General features: G+C 45.4%; 1 protein-coding gene across 1 annotated transcript in view; it reads right to left on the bottom strand.

Moving 5' to 3' along the window:
- Positions 1-21,943, bottom strand: part of FGR (FGR proto-oncogene, Src family tyrosine kinase) — a 417,108-nt gene that overhangs the window by 164,424 nt on the left and 230,741 nt on the right. Inside the window, exons 5-6 of the mRNA XM_073564004.1 lie at positions 12,798-12,896; positions 1,530-1,633 (exon numbers count right to left, since the gene is read on the bottom strand). Of these exons, the coding sequence (XP_073420105.1) occupies positions 1,530-1,633; positions 12,798-12,896 (203 nt within the window). The remainder of the gene's footprint in view (positions 1-1,529; positions 1,634-12,797; positions 12,897-21,943) is intronic.

The following is a 21,943-nucleotide window of genomic DNA, read 5'->3' on the forward strand; positions in this document are numbered from 1 at the left end:
TACGTGTTACAGAACCACTCAGCACCCAGAATATGTTGTGCAGTTATATGTATGTATAATAGGTTCCATGTGAGATGCATGTCCCTAATGCATCAGTTCACAGGCTGCACCCCTGGGCAGAGGGGACACGATATTCTCCTTTTGTCCGCCCTCCCCCCACCTTTGTAATTCCCACAGTAAAAATCGGCAGGCTTCAGCCACCTGCGGCTTTTGTAATGTATGTCTGGCCTGCTGCTTTTCTATTGGCCGGCCCTCTGTATCTGTTTGATATATTCTGTGTCCTTTGAGTAAAGTGTTGTCAGACTGGAAATACATGGAGAAGCAGTGATCTTTTATATGCGCCCATGTAACCAAGGAATTCCAGCCAGCGTCATTCATTCAGACTCCAGCCAACGCAGAACGAACCTCCGAAAACACGGGGTGGTACTGAAAGAGGTACCCCAGCTTGGTAGACCCCGTTACACCAGGGAGAACCCTTTTCAAGTTCTAAGCGCAAGGCCAGGGTACGGTCCCCGAGGTTGTACGGATACTAATGGTCCTGCAGCAGACACCAGAGGAATAGAAGTAGTGACCACTTTATTCCCACACAAGACTTGGGGGCACAACAGCAACAAATTAGTGAGCAGGGACTTAGTAGCAAGGAGTCCCTGAAGCAGGCTACAGCTGTCTGCCGTACAAGTAGAGTTCATAGGAACATCTGACAGGAGGAACTCCAGTGTAACTCAGTACTAGGAGTACTTCATTCAAAGGCACTATAAGAGGAGACGTTCAGAAAAGGCACATGTGTTGGCGGAGTGTTGGAAAGGAGTACTTCATCTTGCCTGGAAGTTGGCTGAGCTCCTGATCCGGAGGACACAGCACGGATGCGGGCACCTGTACCTGCAACAGACTGAGTAAAGCTTTGGAACTACATGCCCTGGTGTCCTCCACTTATTCCTGCACCAACCTGCCCAGCACGGCTACATCCCTTGCGCCTGACACTACACCATCTAAGTGTCACTTCACCTACACTGCCCTGGGACTACAGCCCTGCCTGAGTAGGGCTATAACATCACTGCTGCACTACACCATCTGTCCCAGAGGATCTGTCTGCAGCGTCGGCTTACATCTCTATTGCCGAACACCACAGGTGGCGTCACGAATCACTCATCATCAGCACACTGAACATTCCCCTTTTACAATGGGCGCCCAGGACCACGGGCCGGGTCCCAGCTGCCGTGACATCTCCCATTGAAGCACATCGGGCCCGGTACCGAGTACCCCACAGCCCTGGGTGTGAGGGCATCCCACAACTCCAATAGGTAAGAGGACATCCTCTATGTTTGTTCTTATCACTTGCAATATTACACTAGGGAGTGCCCTTACCCCTCTTTTCACACTTCCTAAAAAAAGGATTGTTCATTGGTGTCCTACAGGCTTACATCTGTGGCCTACACAGGATATTGATGCACATTTAAGTGTGTTTATTTCTTCCCAGCCTTCCTAAACCATGGTCCTCTACATCCCATATTTTTAGGATTATCGCTCACCCTTTGTAGTTTCACTTTCTCTGATCAGGAAACTTCCTTGTGTATTGCCTTCACTCAACAATTGCCTCTCTGCATCCTTTCTTCCAAGTTTACCAAAGAACCACCTATGGGAATGAATGAATATATATAAAATTATTAAATCTATTACACTCCCTACAGACCCACAATGACTGGCAGAAAGGGAAATAATAGCCTTTAAACGAACTGAGAATGCTTCAAATTATGGTGTCTCCATGTAAGCTATAATCTCCACAGTAAGAACAGAACACACTTTACTGACGTTTTGGTGATTTTTTTTTAGATAATATCTATAATTCTATAATTTGGGCCCTAATGAAAAAATCTAAATGGGTCACTACGTATGATAGCCATCCCAACTCCCATCGAGCTGGGTTATCATGATTTTTTTTTATATTTGTATGCCTTTTAATGTACAGTATATAATTTGTCAATAAAATGTATTGTTCATCAATGATAGATAGCAAAGCACAATTATACCATCTCCCATAAGAAAGGCTGTCGGCTGGTGAACAAGTATTTTTTCTTTCGTGCAGTACTAGCAAGAAGTACAGTATATAGGATTGCTGAATACATTGAAAAGGTGAATGCCAAGGATTTTTTTCTACAGTGTCATATTAGTTATGAACAGTGAGAACCACCTGTCTAAAGCAGCTAAGTAGAATCACAGAGCCATGTTTATACAACCATTTAGAGTTGAGCGACTTTTGGTTTTTTAGGGTCGAGTTTCGTTTCGTGAAACCCGACTTTTCCAAAAGTCGGGTCGAGCAAGATCGTCCGATTATAGGGAAAAGTCGGGGTCGTCCCGAAACACGAAACCCAATGTAAGTCAATGGGGAATAAAAGTCGGCAGTGAGAGGAGGACAGGAAACACACCTACAGTGCCCATTTGAATGCCAAAAGCATCAATTCTTCTTACTTAAGCTTGTCAACCTTAATTAACTTCATAATACAAGTTACGCACTGAAAAATGGGGGTTATTTGGCTAAAGTTGTGGGGGGGGAGGGCTGGCTCCAGGTTTTCATGTGCCCTGGGCGAAAGAGCGCCCCTTTAACACATACCACAACTCATCATGCTCCGATACGGCAGAGAAATAGCGGTATAGTACAATGAAAAATACCTCACTTTTTACATCTCATGACGAGGCCCATCTATTTCTCCATACAGAATCATTGGTCCCATATAATGTTTGAAACAGTATATGATGAGCTCCACATAATGCTACAGTATATGTTGGTCCCCATGGATGAAGCTCCACTGTCTTATGGGCCCAAATAATGCTCCAAACATAATGGGCCCCATTTCTAATGCTCTAGTGTATAATGGGCCCTGTAAATGCTGCTCCAGTGTCTGATGTCCAACTTTGGAATGCTCCCGTGTATGGTGGGCCCCATCTATCATTCTCCAGAGTATAGTGCTCCCCAAAAATTGCTGTCCCAACATTGAAAACAATCAAATGTCTCCTCGCTAGGGAATCCCTGTACTAGTCTGGACTCCTCGTCGTCCCCATCTTCCATCTCACTGCACAGTATTTCAACCTTGCAAGTGCTGTGATCCTGAGCAAGCAGGGGAGGCCCACTCGTTGGCGACGGCACTGGCACAGGGCCCCTGATAGTACGGTGGTGTGTCTGATGGCGGGTGGGCCGAACCTGCACTTTCATCTGCAGCTTCCTCTTTGTCACCGTGTAAGATGGAACTGTATATGGGAAGGGTAACCTGAGTTTCATCAGGGTCAGATTCAGGCTGTGTAGAGTGCGAGGGGAATGTAGTGGTCTGGGTCAATGTACCAGCAGATTCATCAAGCAGTGGCTTGGCATCAGTGCACTTGTGTCGCCCCCAGGAGTACGGTCGCCACAGTGTTATTACCTTCCTCCTAGGGAGTATGATGTCATGCTTGGGAGCAACGAACGATCTCTCTAGCAGGTTAACTGATTGGGCGGCGTTATTCCCACGAGTCATGACCCTCCAAACAGCGTTCATGAAGGCAAAGTGTTTGTTTTACGTGGGCAGTATGGTTGCAAAGCTGAACCTTAAAGGAGTGTCCAGAAGGGCACCACCAGGAGTGGAGCCTACGGTTTAATTCGACTCCACCTGAGAAACCTCAACCATGCAAGCTACAGAAAAGATGCACAGATTGCAAGCTTAATTCCGTTAACGAACGAGACTCCGTCATGCCCCGCGGTCCGAGTCCGGCTTACTAGAGGGACACGTGAGGCTCTGGCACATGAGATTGGCCAATAACTGGTATGTCATGCCCTTACATGTCCGTGGCCGCATGTGCGCTACACTGAAAAGGCCAGCGTTTGTCGCTTACAGGTGAAGATAACCCGCTGAACAACGTTAGTGATGGGGATCTGTGATTACAATTATTACCCGCGAACGATGATTTACCAGTAAGTGCAGGTCAACCGCAGTCCCGGAATTAGGCCTAACCGTCATTCCTGAAAAAATGAAAAACTTACGTGTGCAAACCACAGGTGCTGTAGCTTGCTTAACAGCTCGCCAGCCGTTCTCAGGCCCAGTATGGATTACACGTGATTGCACAAAGGTGAGAAAGGGTACCGTATCCCCGGATAACATGTATGGATAGCGTACACATTCAAAATATATGTCTATACATCAGGAGGCAGGCTCAGACGGTGTTAGGCCCAGTATGGCTTGCAGGTGATTGCACAAAGGTGAGAAAGGGTACCGTATCCCCGGATAACATGTATGGATAGCGTACACATTCAAAATATATGTCTATACATCAGGAGGCAGGCTCAGACGGTGTTAGGCCCAGTATGGCTTGCAGGTGATTGCACAAAGGTGAGAAAGGGTACCGTATCCCCGGATAACATGTATGGATAGCGTACACATTCAAAATATATGTCTATACATCAGGAGGCAGGCTCAGACGGTGTTAGGCCCAGTATGGCTTGCAGGTGATTGCACAAAGGTGAGAAAGGGTACCGTATCCCCGGATAACATGTATGGATAGCGTACACATTCAAAATATATGTCTATACATCAGGAGGCAGGCTCAGACGGTGTCAGGCACAGTATGGATTTGACAGCCCAGATTACACAGCGGAGGAGCAGGGAGAGGTAAAGATTGCAAATGCTGGGGCCCTGCCCAAGCAAGGGGGGCCCACTCGTCGGTACTGGCACTGGGCCCCTCATAGTACAGCGGTGTGTCTGACGGCGGGTGTGCACCACCACCGTCAGAGACACTTGATTGCACTATGAGGGACCCTGTGCCAGTGCCCGCACCCAAGAGTCGGCCTACCCACCTGTCCAGGGCAACGGCACTCGCACGGTGTCGTGCGCTAGGTGGTGACCCCGGCCATGGGGGGGGGGGGAGGCAGCACAGTTAGGGAGTTTTAGAAAGTGGCATATGTTGATGTTGGACATTCAGCTGATGCAAAAGGCGAAATAGGTGAAGTCCCAGGAAGAGGTGGACCAAAGCAAGCCATTTTTCTGTCACCCTATGTGTCATCAGGGGAAGGTGGGACAAAATCCTTGGAAACCCATGCATGGTTCATTTTAATGAAGGTTAGATCATCCACATTTTGGGTTGACAGACGGGTCCTTTTTTCTGTCAGGATTGATCCAGCTGCACTGAAGACTCTTTCTGATAGCACACTTGCAGCTGGGCAAGCGAGCTCCTGTAAGGCATATTGGGCCAATTCAGGCCAGGTGTCCAGTTTAGTGGCCCAATAGTCAAAGGGGAATGACCTGTGTGGGGAGAACATCGATATGGGAGGAAAAGTAGTTTGTAACCATAGTTGACAACTGCTGTCTCCTGTCACTTTCCATCGATGCAGTATTACCAGTTGTGTGAGCGGTATTTGAAAAATCAGTCCACAACATTGTCATGAAACCCCTGTCTCCAACGCCACTTCTGCTGTGTGCACCACGAACACCTCTGCCAAGCTGCCCCCGGCCCGTACGGCTCGTGTGAGAACCATCACCGCTGCTGTGTGCTGGGAATGCCTCAAGCAACCGATTTACCAGAGTTGCTTGTTTATTAGCCAATATTAGGTCAAGGTTCTCCTGTGGCATGATGTTTTGTAATTTGCCTTTATAGCGTGGATCCAGGATGCTGGCCAACCAGTAGTCGTCATCGTTCATCATTTTGGCAATGCGGGGGTCCCTTTTTAGGATCTGCAAGGCATAATCTGACATGTGGGCCAATGTTACCGGTGTCAATGATGCACTGCGAGTGCTGGTTGGAGGAGCACTTTCTGGCAAATCCACATCCCTCTAGTCACGCACAAACCCTGTACCAGACCTTGCCACGCCAACATTTTCACTTGCCCCACGAGATGCATCCTCCTCCCCTAAGTAATCATCCCCATCATCATCCTCCTCCTCCTCTTCTTCCTCCACCTCGTCCAGGAGAGGTCCCTGAGCAGACAATGGCTGAATGTCATCAAGGATTCCCTCCTCCTCTTCCTCCTCATCAACATTGGCTGCAGATGCCTGCTCCTTAAGGTGCGTCAAAGTTTGCATGAGCAGACGCATAAGTGGGATGCTCATGCTTAGGATGGCGTCGTCTGCGCTTACCAGCCGTGTGCATTCCTCAAAACACTGAAGGACTTTACAAAGGTCTTTCAGCTTCGACCACTGCACACCTGTCAACTCCATGTCTGCTCTCAAAGTGCCTGGCCGTGTATCCTCCCACAAATGCATTATGGCCTGCCTCTGCTCGCACAGCCGCTCCACCATGTGCAGGGTGGAGTTCCACCTTGTTGCAATGTCGATAATGAGGCGGTGGTTGGGAAGGTGGAGCAATCGCTGCAGCTTCTGCATACGAACGGAGTGTACAGGCGACCGGCGGATGTGCGCGCACAGTCTTCGCACCTTCTGGAGCAGGGCTGTTAACTCTGGATAATTTTTGAGGAAGCACTGCACCACCAGGTTCAAGGTGTGAGCCAAGCAAGGTATATGGCTGAGTTTTGAAAGGGCTATGGCTGCCACAAAATTACGGCCGTTATCACTAACTACCTTGCCTGCCTCAAGATGTACACTGCCCAGCCATGACTCAGTTTGTCGCTTCAAGTACTCGGCCAGCACCTCGGCGGTGTGTCTGTTGCCCAAACACATCATCTGCAACACAGCCTGCTGACGCTTTCCACTAGCTGCTCGATAGGGGGACACATCGTGTGCAACAGTGGCAGCTGCAGATGGAGTGCTCGTACGACTGCGCTCTGTGGACCAGCTTTCGCTTCTGGAGGAGGAGGGTCGAACGCCTACAGCCAACTGTTTCCTATACCGTGGGCTAGGCAGCACTGTCCCTCCACCGCTGTCCCCTGTGGACCCTGCATCCACCACATTAACCCAGTGCGCAGTGATGGACACGTAACGGCCCTGGCCATGCCGACTGGACCATGCATCAGTTGTGAGGTGCACCTGTCCGCTCACTGACTGCTTGAGTGCATGGACAATGCGGTCTTTCACATGATGGTGGAGGGCTGGGATGGCTTTGCGAGAGAAGAAGTGGCGACTGGGTAGGTCATAGCGTGGTACTGCATAGGCCATGAGTTCGCTGAAAGCTGTGCTTTCCACCAACCGAAAGGGCATCATCTCAAACGAGATTAGTTTGGCAATGTGGGCGTTCAAACCCAGTGTACGCGGATGAGAGACTGAGTACTTTCTTGACCTACTCATAGTGTCTGGGAGGGTGAGCTGGACTTGAGAGCTGCATATGGTGGAAGTAGCGGTGGACAGGGCGGACTGAGAGAGGGTTGATGATGGTGATGGAGTTGTTGTTCTTTCTGATGGCCTAGAATCAGTCTTTCGTTGATATAACAGTGGGATTCCCTGACTGCTGTGGCCTTGCAACGACACCTCAACATTTGCTGCTGTGCTAACCGGTGGGCTTACAGTGGGGGAAACAATGTAGCGTTGCTGACTACCTTCGTTGTGATCAGTTGCACATGTGGCACTTGAGAGTTGGTGTTGTGTCCACGCTTGCAAGTGCATGCTGGCTAAATGTCTAAGCATGCAACTGGTATTCAAATTTTTCAGATTTTTCCCTCGGCTAAAGGTCTTTGCGCACTTCTTACAGATAACCTTGGCCTGATCATGAGGATTTTGTTCAAAAAAGTGCCACACTGCACTCTTCCTACTTTGGCAGACATTTTGCGGCCTAGCACGCTGTGATCTTTTGACCCTCTGGACAAGCTGTCCAGCAACTCTTTTGATTTTTGGAACCTGTCTTTGGAGTGCTCCGGGCCTGCCAGATAACAGCTGTTGCGATGTCGATGTCTGCTGTGGATGCTCCTCATCTGAGCTATTGGAAGCAGCACCCTCTTCCCCCAATGGATGCCAATCTGGGTCAACAACTGGGTCATCCATCACCTCCTCTTCTATGTCATGTGCACCTTCCTCTGTGTCACCGTGTATGGTGGTATAGTGTGCGGGAAGGGGCACCTGAGTCTCATCAGGGTCAGAATCTGGCTCTGTACACTGCGAGGACAATGTAGTGCTCTGAGTGAATGTACCAGCAGAATCATCCATCAGCGGCTGTGCATCAGTGCACTCCATGTCAGATTCATCTTGGCCTGGGTAATTCACCATTTCACTTGATAATCCAGGCATGGTATGTGAAAACAGCTCCATGGAGTAATCAGTAGTATGGCCTGCGTCATCCTTCAATCTTGGTTGGGGTGAAGGACACAAGGAAAGGTGTGGTTCATGAACATGAGCCTCCAATGACGACTCAGTGCTTTTACTTTTTACAACTGAAGAAGAGGAGGCGATAGAGCTGGAGGCTGAGTCAGCAATGTAAGACAAAACTTTTTCCTGATGCTCTGGCTTTAAAAGCGGTTTGCCAACTCCTAGAAAACTAAGCGTTCGAGGCCTTATGTAGCCAGACGATGACGCAGGCTCAACACCTTCTGCATTCGGTCCTATTTTGCTCTTGCCACTACCATCAGATCCACCACCAACACCATCATTACCAGCTGCCAACCCCCGCCCAATTCCACGGCCTCTTCCACCAGCCTTCCTCATTTTTGGTAGAAATGTAGACAAAATCCAATAAACTATATAGTAATGTAAAACAAGGTACAAGGTGTCTATAGGACAGGGGAGATTTTGAATTTCTGCAGACACTTGTGGACACTGGACACTTTTGGATTGTGTGAGGCCCACTGAATATCTGAGCGCTCTGTCACAGGCTCGATGGCACAGCTGTGACCAAAGTGACTAGAAGATAAGGGAGATTTTGAATTTCTGCACACACTTGTGGACACTGAACACTTTTGGATTGTGTGAGGCCCACTGAATATCTGAGCGCTCTGTCACAGGCTCGATGGCACAGCTGTGACCAAAGTGACTAGAGGATAAGGGAGATTTTGAATTTCTGCACACACTTGTGGACACTGGACACTTTTGGATTGTGTGAGGCCCACTGAATATCTGAGTGCTCTGTCACAGGCTCGATGGCACAGCTGTGACCAAACTGACTAGAGGTTAAGGGAGATTTTGAATTTCTGCACACACTTGTGGACACTGAACACTTTTGGATTGTGTGAGGCCCACTGAATATCTGAGCGCTCTGTCACAGGCTCGATGGCACAGCTGTGACCAAAGTGACTAGAGGATAAGGGAGATTTTGAATTTCTGCACACACTTGTGGACACTGGACACTTTTGGATTGTGTGAGGCCCACTGAATATCTGAGTGCTCTGTCACAGGCTCGATGGCACAGCTGTGACCAAACTGACTAGAGGTTAAGGGAGATTTTGAATTTCTGCACACACTTGTGGACACTGGACACTTATGGATTGTGTGAGGCCCACTGAATATCACAGCGCTATGTCACAGGCAGAAATTGGCTAGTGTATCACAAACTACAAGGTGTATGTAGAATTGGGCAGAATAGGAATCTCCCTAGAGTGCAGGTCTGTAAGAACGGAACATGTCCTCGTTTTATTCTCACAGAGTGACACACTGATAGCTTCACTGTGGCTGTGATAACAGCCGTTACACAGTACTGTGTGAGGAGCGTACACCGCTGTATGGTGTGAAAAAATGCACGCTCAGTACCTCAGCAGGACAAAAAAAAAAAAATTGGGATTGCTTTTAAAAAAGCAGTTTGCGGAGCAGTGGGTAAACAGCAATGCAGGAATGTCAGGAAGCCTTAGAAGGCAGCCCAACAACCAACACCACTGATACACCACAATATAGCATCCCCTTGCACTGCACACACAGTGACTGGTGTGTTGTACAGGCAAAATCGCTAGCAGCAGAAGCAGTTTATTTTTCTTCTCAGCAGGACAAAAAAAAAAAAATTGGGATTGCTTTTAAAAAAGCAGTTTGCGGAGCAGGGGGTAAACAGCAATGCAGGAATGTCAGGAAGCCTTAGAAGGCAGGCCAACAACCAACACCACTGATACACCACTATATAGCCTCCCCTTGCACTGCACACACAGTGACTGGTGTGTTGTACAGGCAAAATCGCTAGCAGCAGAAGCAGTTTTTTCTTCTTCTCAGCAGGACAAAAAAAAAAAATTGGGATTGCTTTTAAAAAAGCAGTTTGCGGAGCAGTGGGTAAACAGCAATGCAGGAATGTCAGGAAGCCTTAGAAGGCAGGCCAACAACCAACACCACTGATACACCACTATATAGCCTCCCCTTGCACTGCACACACAGTGACTGGTGTGTTGTACAGGCAAAATCGCTAGCAGCAGAAGCAGTTTTTTCTTCTTCTCAGCAGGACAAAAAAAAAAAATTGGGATTGCTTTTAAAAAAGCAGTTTGCGGAGCAGTGGGTAAACAGCAATGCAGGAATGTCAGGAAGCCTTAGAAGGCAGCCCAACAACCAACACCACTGATACACCACAATATAGCATCCCCTTGCACTGCACACACAGTGACTGGTGTGTTGTACAGGCAAAATCGCTAGCAGCAGAAGCAGTTTATTTTTCTTCTCAGCAGGACAAAAAAAAAAAAAATTGGGATTGCTTTTAAAAAAGCAGTTTGCGGAGCAGGGGGTAAACAGCAATGCAGGAATGTCAGGAAGCCTTAGAAGGCAGGCCAACAACCAACACCACTGATACACCACTATATAGCCTCCCCTTGCACTGCACACACAGTGACTGGTGTGTTGTACAGGCAAAATCGCTAGCAGCAGAAGCAGTTTTTTCTTCTTCTCAGCAGGACAAAAAAAAAAAATTGGGATTGCTTTTAAAAAAGCAGTTTGCGGAGCAGTGGGTAAACAGCAATGCAGGAATGTCAGGAAGCCTTAGAAGGCAGGCCAACAACCAACACCACTGATACACCACTATATAGCCTCCCCTTGCACTGCACACACAGTGACTGGTGTGTTGTACAGGCAAAATCGCTAGCAGCAGAAGCAGTTTTTTCTTCTTCTCAGCAGGACAAAAAAAAAAAATTGGGATTGCTTTTAAAAAAGCAGTTTGCGGAGCAGTGGGTAAACAGCAATGCAGGAATGTCAGGAAGCCTTAGAAGGCAGCCCAACAACCAACACCACTGATACACCACTATATAGCCTCCCCTTGCACTGCACACACAGTGACTGGTGTGTTGTACAGGCAAAATCGCTAGCAGCAGAAGCAGTTTTTTTTTCTTCTCAGCAGGACAAAAAAAAAAATTGGGATTGCTTTTAAAAAAGCAGTTTGCGGAGCAGTGGGTAAACAGCAATGCAGGAATGTCAGGAAGCCTTAGAAGGCAGCCCAACAACCAACACCACTGATACACCACTATATAGCCTCCCCTTGCACTGCACACACAGTGACTGGTGTGTTGTACAGGCAAAATCGCTAGCAGCAGAAGCAGTTTTTGGTTTCTTCCCTGCCTAATGCTCTCCCTACAAAATCAGCAGCAGCAGCAGCAGCGCTCTCTATTCTGAGATCAGCATGAGTAACATGGCGGTTGGCGTGCACGCCCTTTTATACCCCCTGTGACGCCCCCCAAAGCAAGCCAATCACTTGCATGCCCTTCTGAAAGATGGTGGTGACCCGTGCCTATGTCATCACGTTGCCCACAGTGTCCGTGGATCCTGAATGGCTGAAAAAGAGCGCAAAACAAACTTTTGAAACGCGACTTTGGCGCGTAAGTCGCCGACCTCGTGGCCGACCTCATCCTAGGGTCGGGTTTCGTTTCATGAAACCCGACTTTGCCAAAAGTCGGCGACTTTTGAAATTTTTTGACCCGTTTCGCTCAACTCTACAACCATTCAATATGTATTGCAATGGGCCCAATAGCCTAAGATCATATCCAGAGGCAAATGCTGCTACGCTCTTCACAAGCAGTGATAGGGGTGACAGAAGAATATCAACAAATTAATTGGTTTATAGTTTTTAGAACTACAGTGTTTTTACACTTTTTCTTATCCTAACCAGGGATGGGGCCAAGGATGGAATTAGGTTTAGAGATAAGACAACAGTTATTGTTAGGGCTCATTCACACATCTAATTTTTTCACCTACGAGAAAAATTAACTGATTATTCTGACTTTGATCATTGCTTGATCAGAGTGTAGTCTGAGTGTCATTCATTTTTCTCATACGTGGAGATTTATAAGAAAAAGTTTTACACCTTCTCCATTCTGATAGTCAGTGAAAATTGATATCACCTGTATGTGGTCCGATTTCTTTCATAGACCCATCGTCTTGCATTGTCGATTTTGGATCAAAACTGGATTTGTTTCAATGATATTAGTGGAAAATCATGGATACGTAAATGGACTATCACAGGTACAAATGCTATCCATGAAAATTGGACGTCTGAATGAGCCCTTAGGAATAGGGCTAGGTTTGGGATTAGGGTTAGGATTGGGGTTTTTTTGTACAAAATTGTAAAAAAAAAATTCATACTTAAATGAAAAAAAATCTCTGCAATTTTGGTATCGCCATAATCATACTGACTTGGAGAATTATCTTTACAGATCATTTTTACCATAAAATGAAAACCATAAAAACAAAAAACAACAGTGGAACTGCATTATTTTCACCATTTGATCCCGATGATATTTTTTTTTTAATAATTATCAGTATAGTAAAGTGAAAGCAAAAAAAATTAACCCTCATGTGGCTATGTTGGCTAAGTTGATGGAAAAATAAAAAGTTATGGCTATTGGATGAAGGGAATGAAAAAATGTAAACAGAAAGATGCAAAATGGCAGCAGAGGTAAGGGGTTAATGAATAACCATTGCCCTGTAGAAAATGCACAAGAGAGGCAGAGTTCTATTTTTCACAGTCCACTGTGTACTATACACTACTAATACTACTGTACTCACTCTTTTGCTTGGATTGAGTCTATGGGTGCCACATAGTTACTAGGGATGTATCCTGTCTCTCCAGAACGCAGTGATCGTGCTTCCCACCAGTCACCCTCACTTTGAAGATACAAAAGGGATACAGTAAGGAAACAGCTATAGTTTACTAAAATAAGTTACTTAAATACAGTCTCTCTCTATAAATTTATATATATATATATATATATATATATATACACACACAGTTGTGGCCAAAAGTATTGACACCCCTGCAATTTTGTCAGATAATACTCAGTTTCTTCCTGAAAATGATTGCAAACACAAATTCTTTGTTATTATTATCTTAATTTAATTTGTCTTAAATGAAAAAACACAAAAAGAATTGTCCTAAAGCCAAATTGGATATAATTCCACACCAAACATAAAACAGAGGGTGGACAAAAGTATTGGCACTGTTCGAAAAATCATGTGATGCTTCTCTAATTTGTGTAATTAACAGCACCTGTAACTTACCTGCGGCACCTAACAGGTGCAGCCAGTTGACATGGATTAAAGTTGACTCAACCTCTGTCCTGTGTCCTTGTGTGTACCACATTGAGCATGGAGAAAAGAAAGAAGACCAAAGAACTGTCTGAGGACTTGAGAAACCAAATTGTGAGGAAGCATGAGCAATCTCAAGGCTCCAAGTCCATCTCCAAAGACCTGAATGTTCCTGTGTCTACCGTGAGCAGTGTCATCAAGAAGTTTAAAGCCCATTGCACTGTGGCTAACCTCACTAGATGTGGACGGAAAAGAAAAATTGACAAGAGATTTCAACGCAAGATTGTCCGGATGTTGGATAAAGAACCTCGACTAACATCCAAACAAGTTCAAGCTGCCCTGCAGTCTGAGGGTACAACAGTGTCAACCCGTACTATCCGTCGGCATCTGAATGAAAAGGGACTGTATGGTAGGAGACCCAGGAAGACCCCACTTCTTACCCTGAGACATAAAAAAGCCAGGCTGGAGTTTGCCAAAACTTACCTGAAAAAGCCTAAAACATTTTGGAAGAATGTTCTCTGGTCAGATGAGACAAAAGTAGAGCTTTTTGGGCAAAGGCATCAACATAGAGTTTACAGGAGAAAAAAAGAGGCATTCAAAGAAAAAAACACGGTCCCTACAGTCAAACATGGCGGAGGTTCCCTGATGTTTTGGGGTTGCTTTGCTGCCTCTGGCACTGGACTGATTGACCGTGTGCATGGCATTATGAAGTCTGAAGACTACCAACAAATTTTGCAGCATAATGTAGGGCCCAGTGTGAGAAAGCTGGGTCTCCCTCAGAGGTCATGGATCTTCCAGCAGGACAATGACCCAAAACACACTTCAAAAAGCACTAGAAAATGGTTTGAGAGAAAGCACTGGAGACTTGTAAGGTGGCTAGCAATGAGTCCAGACCTGAATCCCATAGAACACCTGTGGAGAGATCTAAAAATGGCAGTTTGGAGAAGGCACCCTTCTAATATCAGGGACCTGGAGCAGTTTGCCAAAGAAGAATGGTCTAAAATTCCAGCAGAGCATTGTAGGAAACTCATTGATGGTTACCGGAAGCGGTTGGTCGCAGTTATTTTGGCTAAAGGTTGTGCAACCAAGTATTAGGCTGAGGGTGCCAATACTTTTGTCTGGCCCATTTCTGGAGTTTTGTGTGAAATTATCAATGTTTTGCTTTTTGCTTCATTCTCTTTTGTGTTTTTTCATTTAAGACAAATTAAATGAAGATAATAATAACAAAGAATTTGTGTTTGCAAATCATTTTCAGGAAGAAACTGAGTATTATCTGACAAAATTGCAGGGGTGTCAATACTTTTGGCCACAACTGTATATACACACACATACAGAATCTTTCAGACAAATCCAGAAAATCACATTGTATGATTTTTACATAATTGATCGGCATGTTACTGCATGCTAATCTTAAGCCCACGTTACACATAACGATGTCCCAGCGATCCCACCAATGATCCGACATGGATGGGATCGCTGGTGAGCTGTCACATAGACAGCCCCAGCAATCAGGACCAGCGACACTGGATGCTGGTTTCTAATGTAAACGTCGGGTATCCAGGAGCCGCGCCTCCTGGATACCCGCTGTTTACCTTGGAAACCGATGTAACCACTGGTTTCCAAGGTAAACACCGGGTATCTAGGAGCCGCGCGACTCCTGGATACCCGCTGTTTACCTTGGAAACCAGGGTGTACGCCGGTTTCCAAGGTAAACAGTGGGTATCCAGGAGCCGTGGCTCCTGGATACCGATGTTTACATTAGAAACCAGCGTCCAGCGTCGCTGATCACTGGTCTCTCGCTGCCACACGAAGCGATGTGTGCTGGCCAGCGGGAGACCAGCGATCGAAAAATGGCCCTGGCCGATGCTGCAGGATCAGCGATAACCGGCAGGGGGGCCGGTCGCTGATCCCTGTCACACACAGCGATCTCGCCAGCGAGATCGCTGATGTGTCACAAAATCAGTGATCTCGCTAGCGAGATCGCTGTGTGTGATGGGGCCTTGCGTTTAGTTGCTTTGGCTTAGGTCACAGACTCTTAAAGAGGTTATCAAAGCTTATGATAATGATGACCTATCCTTGGATAGGTCATTGATTTAGGATAGGAGGGGTCTGACACTTTGTACTCCCACTGATCAGTAGTTTTCAGCTCTGGCCTGATGTAAACAATGAACGGAGCCGGAACAGCTCTTCGCTGTGTAGTGTCCGCTGCTGAAAACTGCAGCTACACTTCCATTGAAATGAATAGGGGCTGATGTGCAGTATTAGTATTAGGAAGTACCTATGTGTTGTTCCAGCTCAATTCACTGTTTACATCCAGTGGTTGCAGGAGCTGAAAATAGCTGATTGATGAGAATTTAGGGTGTTGTTCCCACACTGATCTAATATTAATTAGGTATCCTAGGGATAGGTTATCAATATCATAGAGCTGGACAATCCTTATAAATAAGTCAGGGCAGTCTCAGCATTATACAATAAGTATTAAATCTTACTTTGCACAAATGAATGGCACAACATCAACATCAGGCTGCATATTTTCTTTACTTCCTCCACCTCAACCCAAATGTATTAAATGTTGCACTAAACTTTTTACTTATGTGAAACTAAGTATATTAAGTACACATTTTTGCTGTAGTTTAGTTCAGACTTTTGTGGCATTTAATAGGAGTTTATTACTTTTAGACCTGAAATCAGACATCCACCTCTCTTTCCGAGTACGGATCATGATGCATGGACTGTCATCGGATCTCTTAACCTGAACTCCACAGCCTTTTATATGCCTATGAGATTTGGGAAATTGGTGGCCAGTCTCTACTAGGCCCGTGATATGTGGATATCTGAGTTCAGTCTTGATGGATTTTTTGGGGTCAATTTCATTCACATTCCATGGACAGCTTATTTAATATGCAATCCCAATTCCAAAAGTTGGAATTCGGGTTGTATAGCTGTGTTATGAAAACAAAAATGCAACGATTTGAAAATCTCTTATAGTCATATGTTATTTACAACAAAACACAGAACACAGAGCACAAGGTGAAAGTAAGACAGTTTTCCATTTCATTTGAAATATGGAAATATGGATTGTAATCGGGCATCTTTTTGTAGTAATGGTTGTAATTTCCGTGCAGCTCCCCTTAGCACCTCCAGATTTGGATTGTAGGTGACTACTAGAGGCACCTGGTTATTTTCTTCTTTAGCGTTGTAATGTAGCAGATGATTCCTTGATATTCTGGTGGCTCTTGTAATTTAGTTTTGAATTGTTCTTGGATGGTAAACCTGATTCAAAAAGGCCTTTCTGAGGTGACCAAGGTGTTTGTCTCTATCCATGGGGCATGGGACAGTTTCCATCTAAAACACATTAAAAAATCCATGATCTACAGCCAAGTCATCAGATACAATCGTATATGTTCCAACCCCATGGATAAAGACATACTAGCTTAGTCACCTTTCCAGACCCCTCACTACTGTGTTCTAGGCAGCCCCCAAATTTAAGAAACATCATTAACAGAAACTCCCTGTCCTCTCCAACAGCTACAGCAACCTTTCCTTGCAACCAGAAAAAATGTAAAACCTGTCCATTTATAATGACCACGGACAAGATAAAGATCCTCAATTCACATCAGGACTACAAGATCCCAGGTACTTTCAGCTGCGTCACATCTAATGTGGTGTACTTAATTATTTGTACTAAATGTCCAACTGGGGGTCTGTATGTGGGGGAGACAGGGCAAAAGCTTAGAACAAGGATGAATTCTCATCGCCAAACAATAAGAGAAAAAACAATGGATTTACCTGTGGCAAAACATTTTTGTATCCCTGATCACAGCACCATTGACATGAAATTACTTGTATTAAAAGGTAATTTTCAAATCTCAGAGACAGAATAGTCTGGAAGTATAAACTCATGACAACCTTTGACACACTCAGTGCAGGAATGAATGTGCCACATGGATTTATGTATTTTTACATCAATTAAGGAATTTGCTCTTCAGACCTTGTGGGGGCATCACAACACAGAACCAGACCCCAATCAGAGGACAATAAAATTTGTACACTCCTTATCTATGAACTGTTCCAATATTTATGGCCACAACTGTTTATCCCTCTCCAATAATGATAGTTCTGCTTCACGTCACTTGTCTTACCTATTGCATTATTTCTGTGCTGTGTTTTGTATAAATATGTGATTCTTCAGATTTTGTATTAGTCTACGCCTGATGAAGAGACCTGAGTAGTCTTGAAAGCTTGTAATTTGTTACGATCTTTTCAGTTAGCCATTAAAAGGTATCTACCACTGAGGACACTCAATTCTAAATATTTTTCTAGTGTGCTCCTATACATTTGAGCTTCCAACTATCGTAGGTGAGGGAGGGGACAAATAAAGGTAGATGTAGGAGCATAGCAAGCCACAAGAACCCGGCATATCCACCTTCAGGAGTGATATGGGGGATAGACCAGGGGGCCCCAACTTCTAGGGACCTGGTAATTACCCAAAGTCACAACACCTGCATGGCATTTACACTGCCCCATAACTTTTTGATTCGTTATGGATGCTATCGCGGCTCCGGCAGGTCAACTGCAGCAACATAGCATGAGGTGGTAGACTTAAGCACCATTGTTTTGCAGCATCCAAACGCCTCAGGTATAGGGATGGCAGTTCTCAGGCAACAACTAAATTATTCGACTAGAAAAGTTTTTTTGGGGTCAGGATAAGTTTGCTGTTTTTTTAGTGAGGCCTGTAAACTCTATTTTAGACTATGTCCGCACTCCTCAGATACCAAGGAGCAACAGGTGGGGATCGTAATTTATCGCCTCCAGGGTGACCCTCAAGCCTGGGCATTATCTCTCCCATCTGACTCTCAGTCGCTTTGGACAGTTAGGCTGTGTGCCCACGATGCGATTTTTAGGGGTTTTTGCCGCGATTTTTGGCGCGAAAACGCTGTAAAAACATTTTAAAATCTTGTACAGAACGCACCCCATGCATTCCTATGGCATTCCGCACATGCTGTGCTAATGCTGTGCTTTTTTCCGCGGCGGAAACTCATTGGGGCAAAAAATCGCAGCATGCTCATTCTTTTGTGCGGAATCGCAAAGAATTGCCGCGATTCCGCACCCATAGGAATGCATGAGAACTGCTTACTTCCCGCATGTGGCTATGCCCACCATGCGCAAAGTTAAGCGCCTCATGTGCGGTTGGTACCCACGGTGTGGAGGAGAGGAGACAGTCCTCCAGGCCCTGGGTACCATACCCCTGTAAAAAAAAGAATAAAAAATAAAAAATCGGGGTATATTTACCTTCCAACGTCCCGCGCTGCATTCCCGGGCCTCAGCGTTCCCAGTAATGCCTTGCGGCAAGGTCCTGTGATGACGTAGTCTCGCGTGACTCTAGTGGTCTCGTGAGATCGCTATAGCAACGCGAGATCAACATCATCACAGGTCTTGCAAGGCATTACTGGGAGCGCTGAGGCCCGGGAATGCAGCGCGGGGATGTTGGAAGGTATTATACCCCGATTTTTTATTTTTTTATCATTTTTAACATTCTGTCTTTTACTATTGATGCCGCATAGACAGCCTCAATAGTAAAACCCTGGTCACACTTGTCAAACACTATGTTTGACGAGTGTGACCAACCTGTCAATCACTTTCCAAGCGATGCTTCAAATCACTTGGAAAGTGCTTGAATATCGCACGCGAAAATCGCGAACATAATCGCGGTAAAATCGCGTGGAAAAAAACGCGCGATTTCTGGGAAGGAGTCCGGTTTTCAGTGTCTGGATTAAAACGCTGCATGGGCACATAGCCTTAAGTAATTTTTTCTGGCTCTGAGTCATATATACGATGACCCCGACCTCATCTCTCTGGACAAATCTTACACTACACCGGCTTTTGCAGGGAGACAGCCAGAGGATGAGTATTGTTCTGAGATCCATAGGTGGTCCACTGATACTAAGTGGAATGACTCCGTGCTCCATATCCAATTCTGTCAGGGGCTTTCAGTGAGTGTAAAGGAAGCCTTTTCCCTGTAGGAGACCCTGGTTTCCCTAGAGGTGGCCATGTGTCTCGCTATCCATGTGGACTGCCGTCTTCACTAGAGACATTAAGAGACACCACAATTTTTGGGGGGCTTGGGGACAAGGGAGCCTAGGACACAGCAAGCCAAGGAACACATGCAGATGTGAGTACAATTCATTTTATTGGTCCTCCTACAATTTGGCATAAATGGGAAGTGTGCTTTTTCTGTGGTGGAAAGAGTCATTTTGTGGGTACCTGTCCTTCCCTACATAATCGCCACCAGAAAACTAAGGAGCCCGGGTTGCAGGGAGGTTAGCAACCTGGGTGTACATATTTTCTCTGTGGGTATATTTTTTGCTGGCCGAGATCCATCTTGTAAAACTAAGGTGGTTATTTGGACAGTGGGGCAGGGTTTAATTTGTTGAACACCCGATTCGTCCAGAACCAGGGAATTAAGCCACATAAACTGTCTTGACCTATATCCATAATTGCTATTGTCTCTGCACCCTTGAGTCAGGCGTATTTTATTCTGTCCGAGATATACATCTGCAGATCAGGGCCATGCACTCAGAAGTAAGTGCTTGATATGTGCTAGAGGGCATGCCCTCTCCTGTGGGTCTTGGACTACCTTGGCTTACGCTGCACAATCCTGTAGTGGACTGGTAGACTCGGGGAGTGGTAAGGTGGAGCGAGTAATGTCAAGAACACTGCTTGGGCACCCGACTAGCCAAGGTCTCCCAGTCTCTGACAGAATACACGTTTGACTTTGAGGACATGTTTTCAGAACAGGGGTGTCAAGAATTATGATTGCACTGTTAATCCTATTGCTGGGGTCAAACTGCCTAAGAGCAGGTTATATAATATTTCTGGTCTGGAGAGGCAGGCTATGAAGGACTAAAGTCTGGAAAGGGGTCGTATCAGGCCTTCCTCATCTCCCGTTGCTGCGGGTTTTATGTTTAAGAAAAAAGATGTGGGAGCTACGCCTCTGTCTAGATTTCCGCAAACTTAATCGGGTCACGGTCTTTAACCAGATCATCGGGGCAAAATGGTTTTCTAAACTGAACCTCGGGGGGGGGGGGGGGCATATAATCTCATTCGAATTAAGAAGAGGGATGAGTGAATACACCTGAGAGATACTATGAAAACCTGGTGATGCCATTTGGATTGAATAATACTCCTGCCGTCTTTCAGCACTTTGTAAATAACATTTTTAACCACCTGGCAGGTAGATTTATAGTGATATATCTTTATGACATATTGATTTATTTGCCTGACCTCAAGTCATATCAGATACTTATCAGGCAGGTCTTACAGTTACTGAGAGACTATAAATTATTTGTCAAACGGGAGAAATTTATGTTCTCGGTTCAGGAAATCCTTTTTCTGGGTTATTTATTATCATCCACCGGTTTTCACATGGATCCTGCGAAAGTCTGGGCGGTACTGGATTGGGATCATCCTGAGGACTTAAGGGCTTTACAAAGGTTTTTAGGTTTTGTCAACTACTACCGTAAGTTCATCAAAAACTGTTCAGTAGTAGCCAAACATCTGACTGGAACAGGAAAGATACAGACTTTTCAAAAGGTCTAGTCCGGCCAGTGAGGCATTTGATACCTTAAAGAAATATTTTTCTTCTGTGCCAATTCTTATACAGCTTGACATCATTCAGCCATTCATTGTAGAGGTTGACACTTCTAAAGTGGAGGTGGAGGCTGTATTGTTGCAGAGTGCATCTCCAAGTAAATGGCTTCCAGGCGCATAATTTTATAAAGAAACTGTCATCTGCTGAGAAAAACTAATGCTTTGGTAATAGGGAACTTTTGGCAATAAAGTGGGCTTTTGAAGCCTGGCGACACTTTTACAGTACATCCGGTAATGGTAATCACCGATAATTAAAATCTTTTATATGTTCTTCACCAGATTCATCTTTTTTGTGCCATATAGGCCAGGGAATAAGAACATTAAGGTTGACACCTTTTCTTGTTGTTTTCCTGGGGTTGGAGATAATTGTGAACCGGTCCCTATATTGCAGAAAGGGGTAGTTATTGCAACTATATGTTCTTATCTAGAGAGGGAGGTGGTAGAGGCTCAGGGAAACGCCCCTGCTGCTTGTCCTTTAGGTAAACTATTTCTTCCTGTTAATCTCTGTCTTTAAATTTTAAGTGAACATCATGATTCGGTCTTGTCCCGGCATCCTGGTGTAAAGCAATAACAGATCTCCTTACTCAGCTTTTTTGGTTGTCTGCGGTGCACCAGGATGTTAGGAAGTATGTAGCTACCTGCATTGTTTGTACACGTTTTAAGACCCTTCATACTCATCCATCTGGGGCTCTTCATTGGCGATAACCAGTAGACCTTGGACTCGTTTGTCGGTAGATTTCATCACAGATCTTCCCGTATCTGCAGGTAATACAGTAATATTGGTGGTGGTGGACAGATTCAGCAAGGCGTCTCATTTCATTGTGCTACCCGCTTTACCTAATGCCTAGACCTTGGCGCAAATTTTTATCAAAGAAATCATTAAGTTACATGGGATTACTACTGATATTGTTTCTGATCAGGGGGTGTAATTTATTTACAAGTTTTGGAAGCATTTTGTGCTCGGTTGAGGATCCAGC

This window comes from Dendrobates tinctorius, unplaced genomic scaffold (assembly GCF_039654945.1).
Source record: "Dendrobates tinctorius isolate UK_male_01 unplaced genomic scaffold, ASM3965494v1 ptg000015l, whole genome shotgun sequence".
In the NCBI taxonomy this organism is placed as follows: Eukaryota; Metazoa; Chordata; class Amphibia; order Anura; family Dendrobatidae; genus Dendrobates; species Dendrobates tinctorius.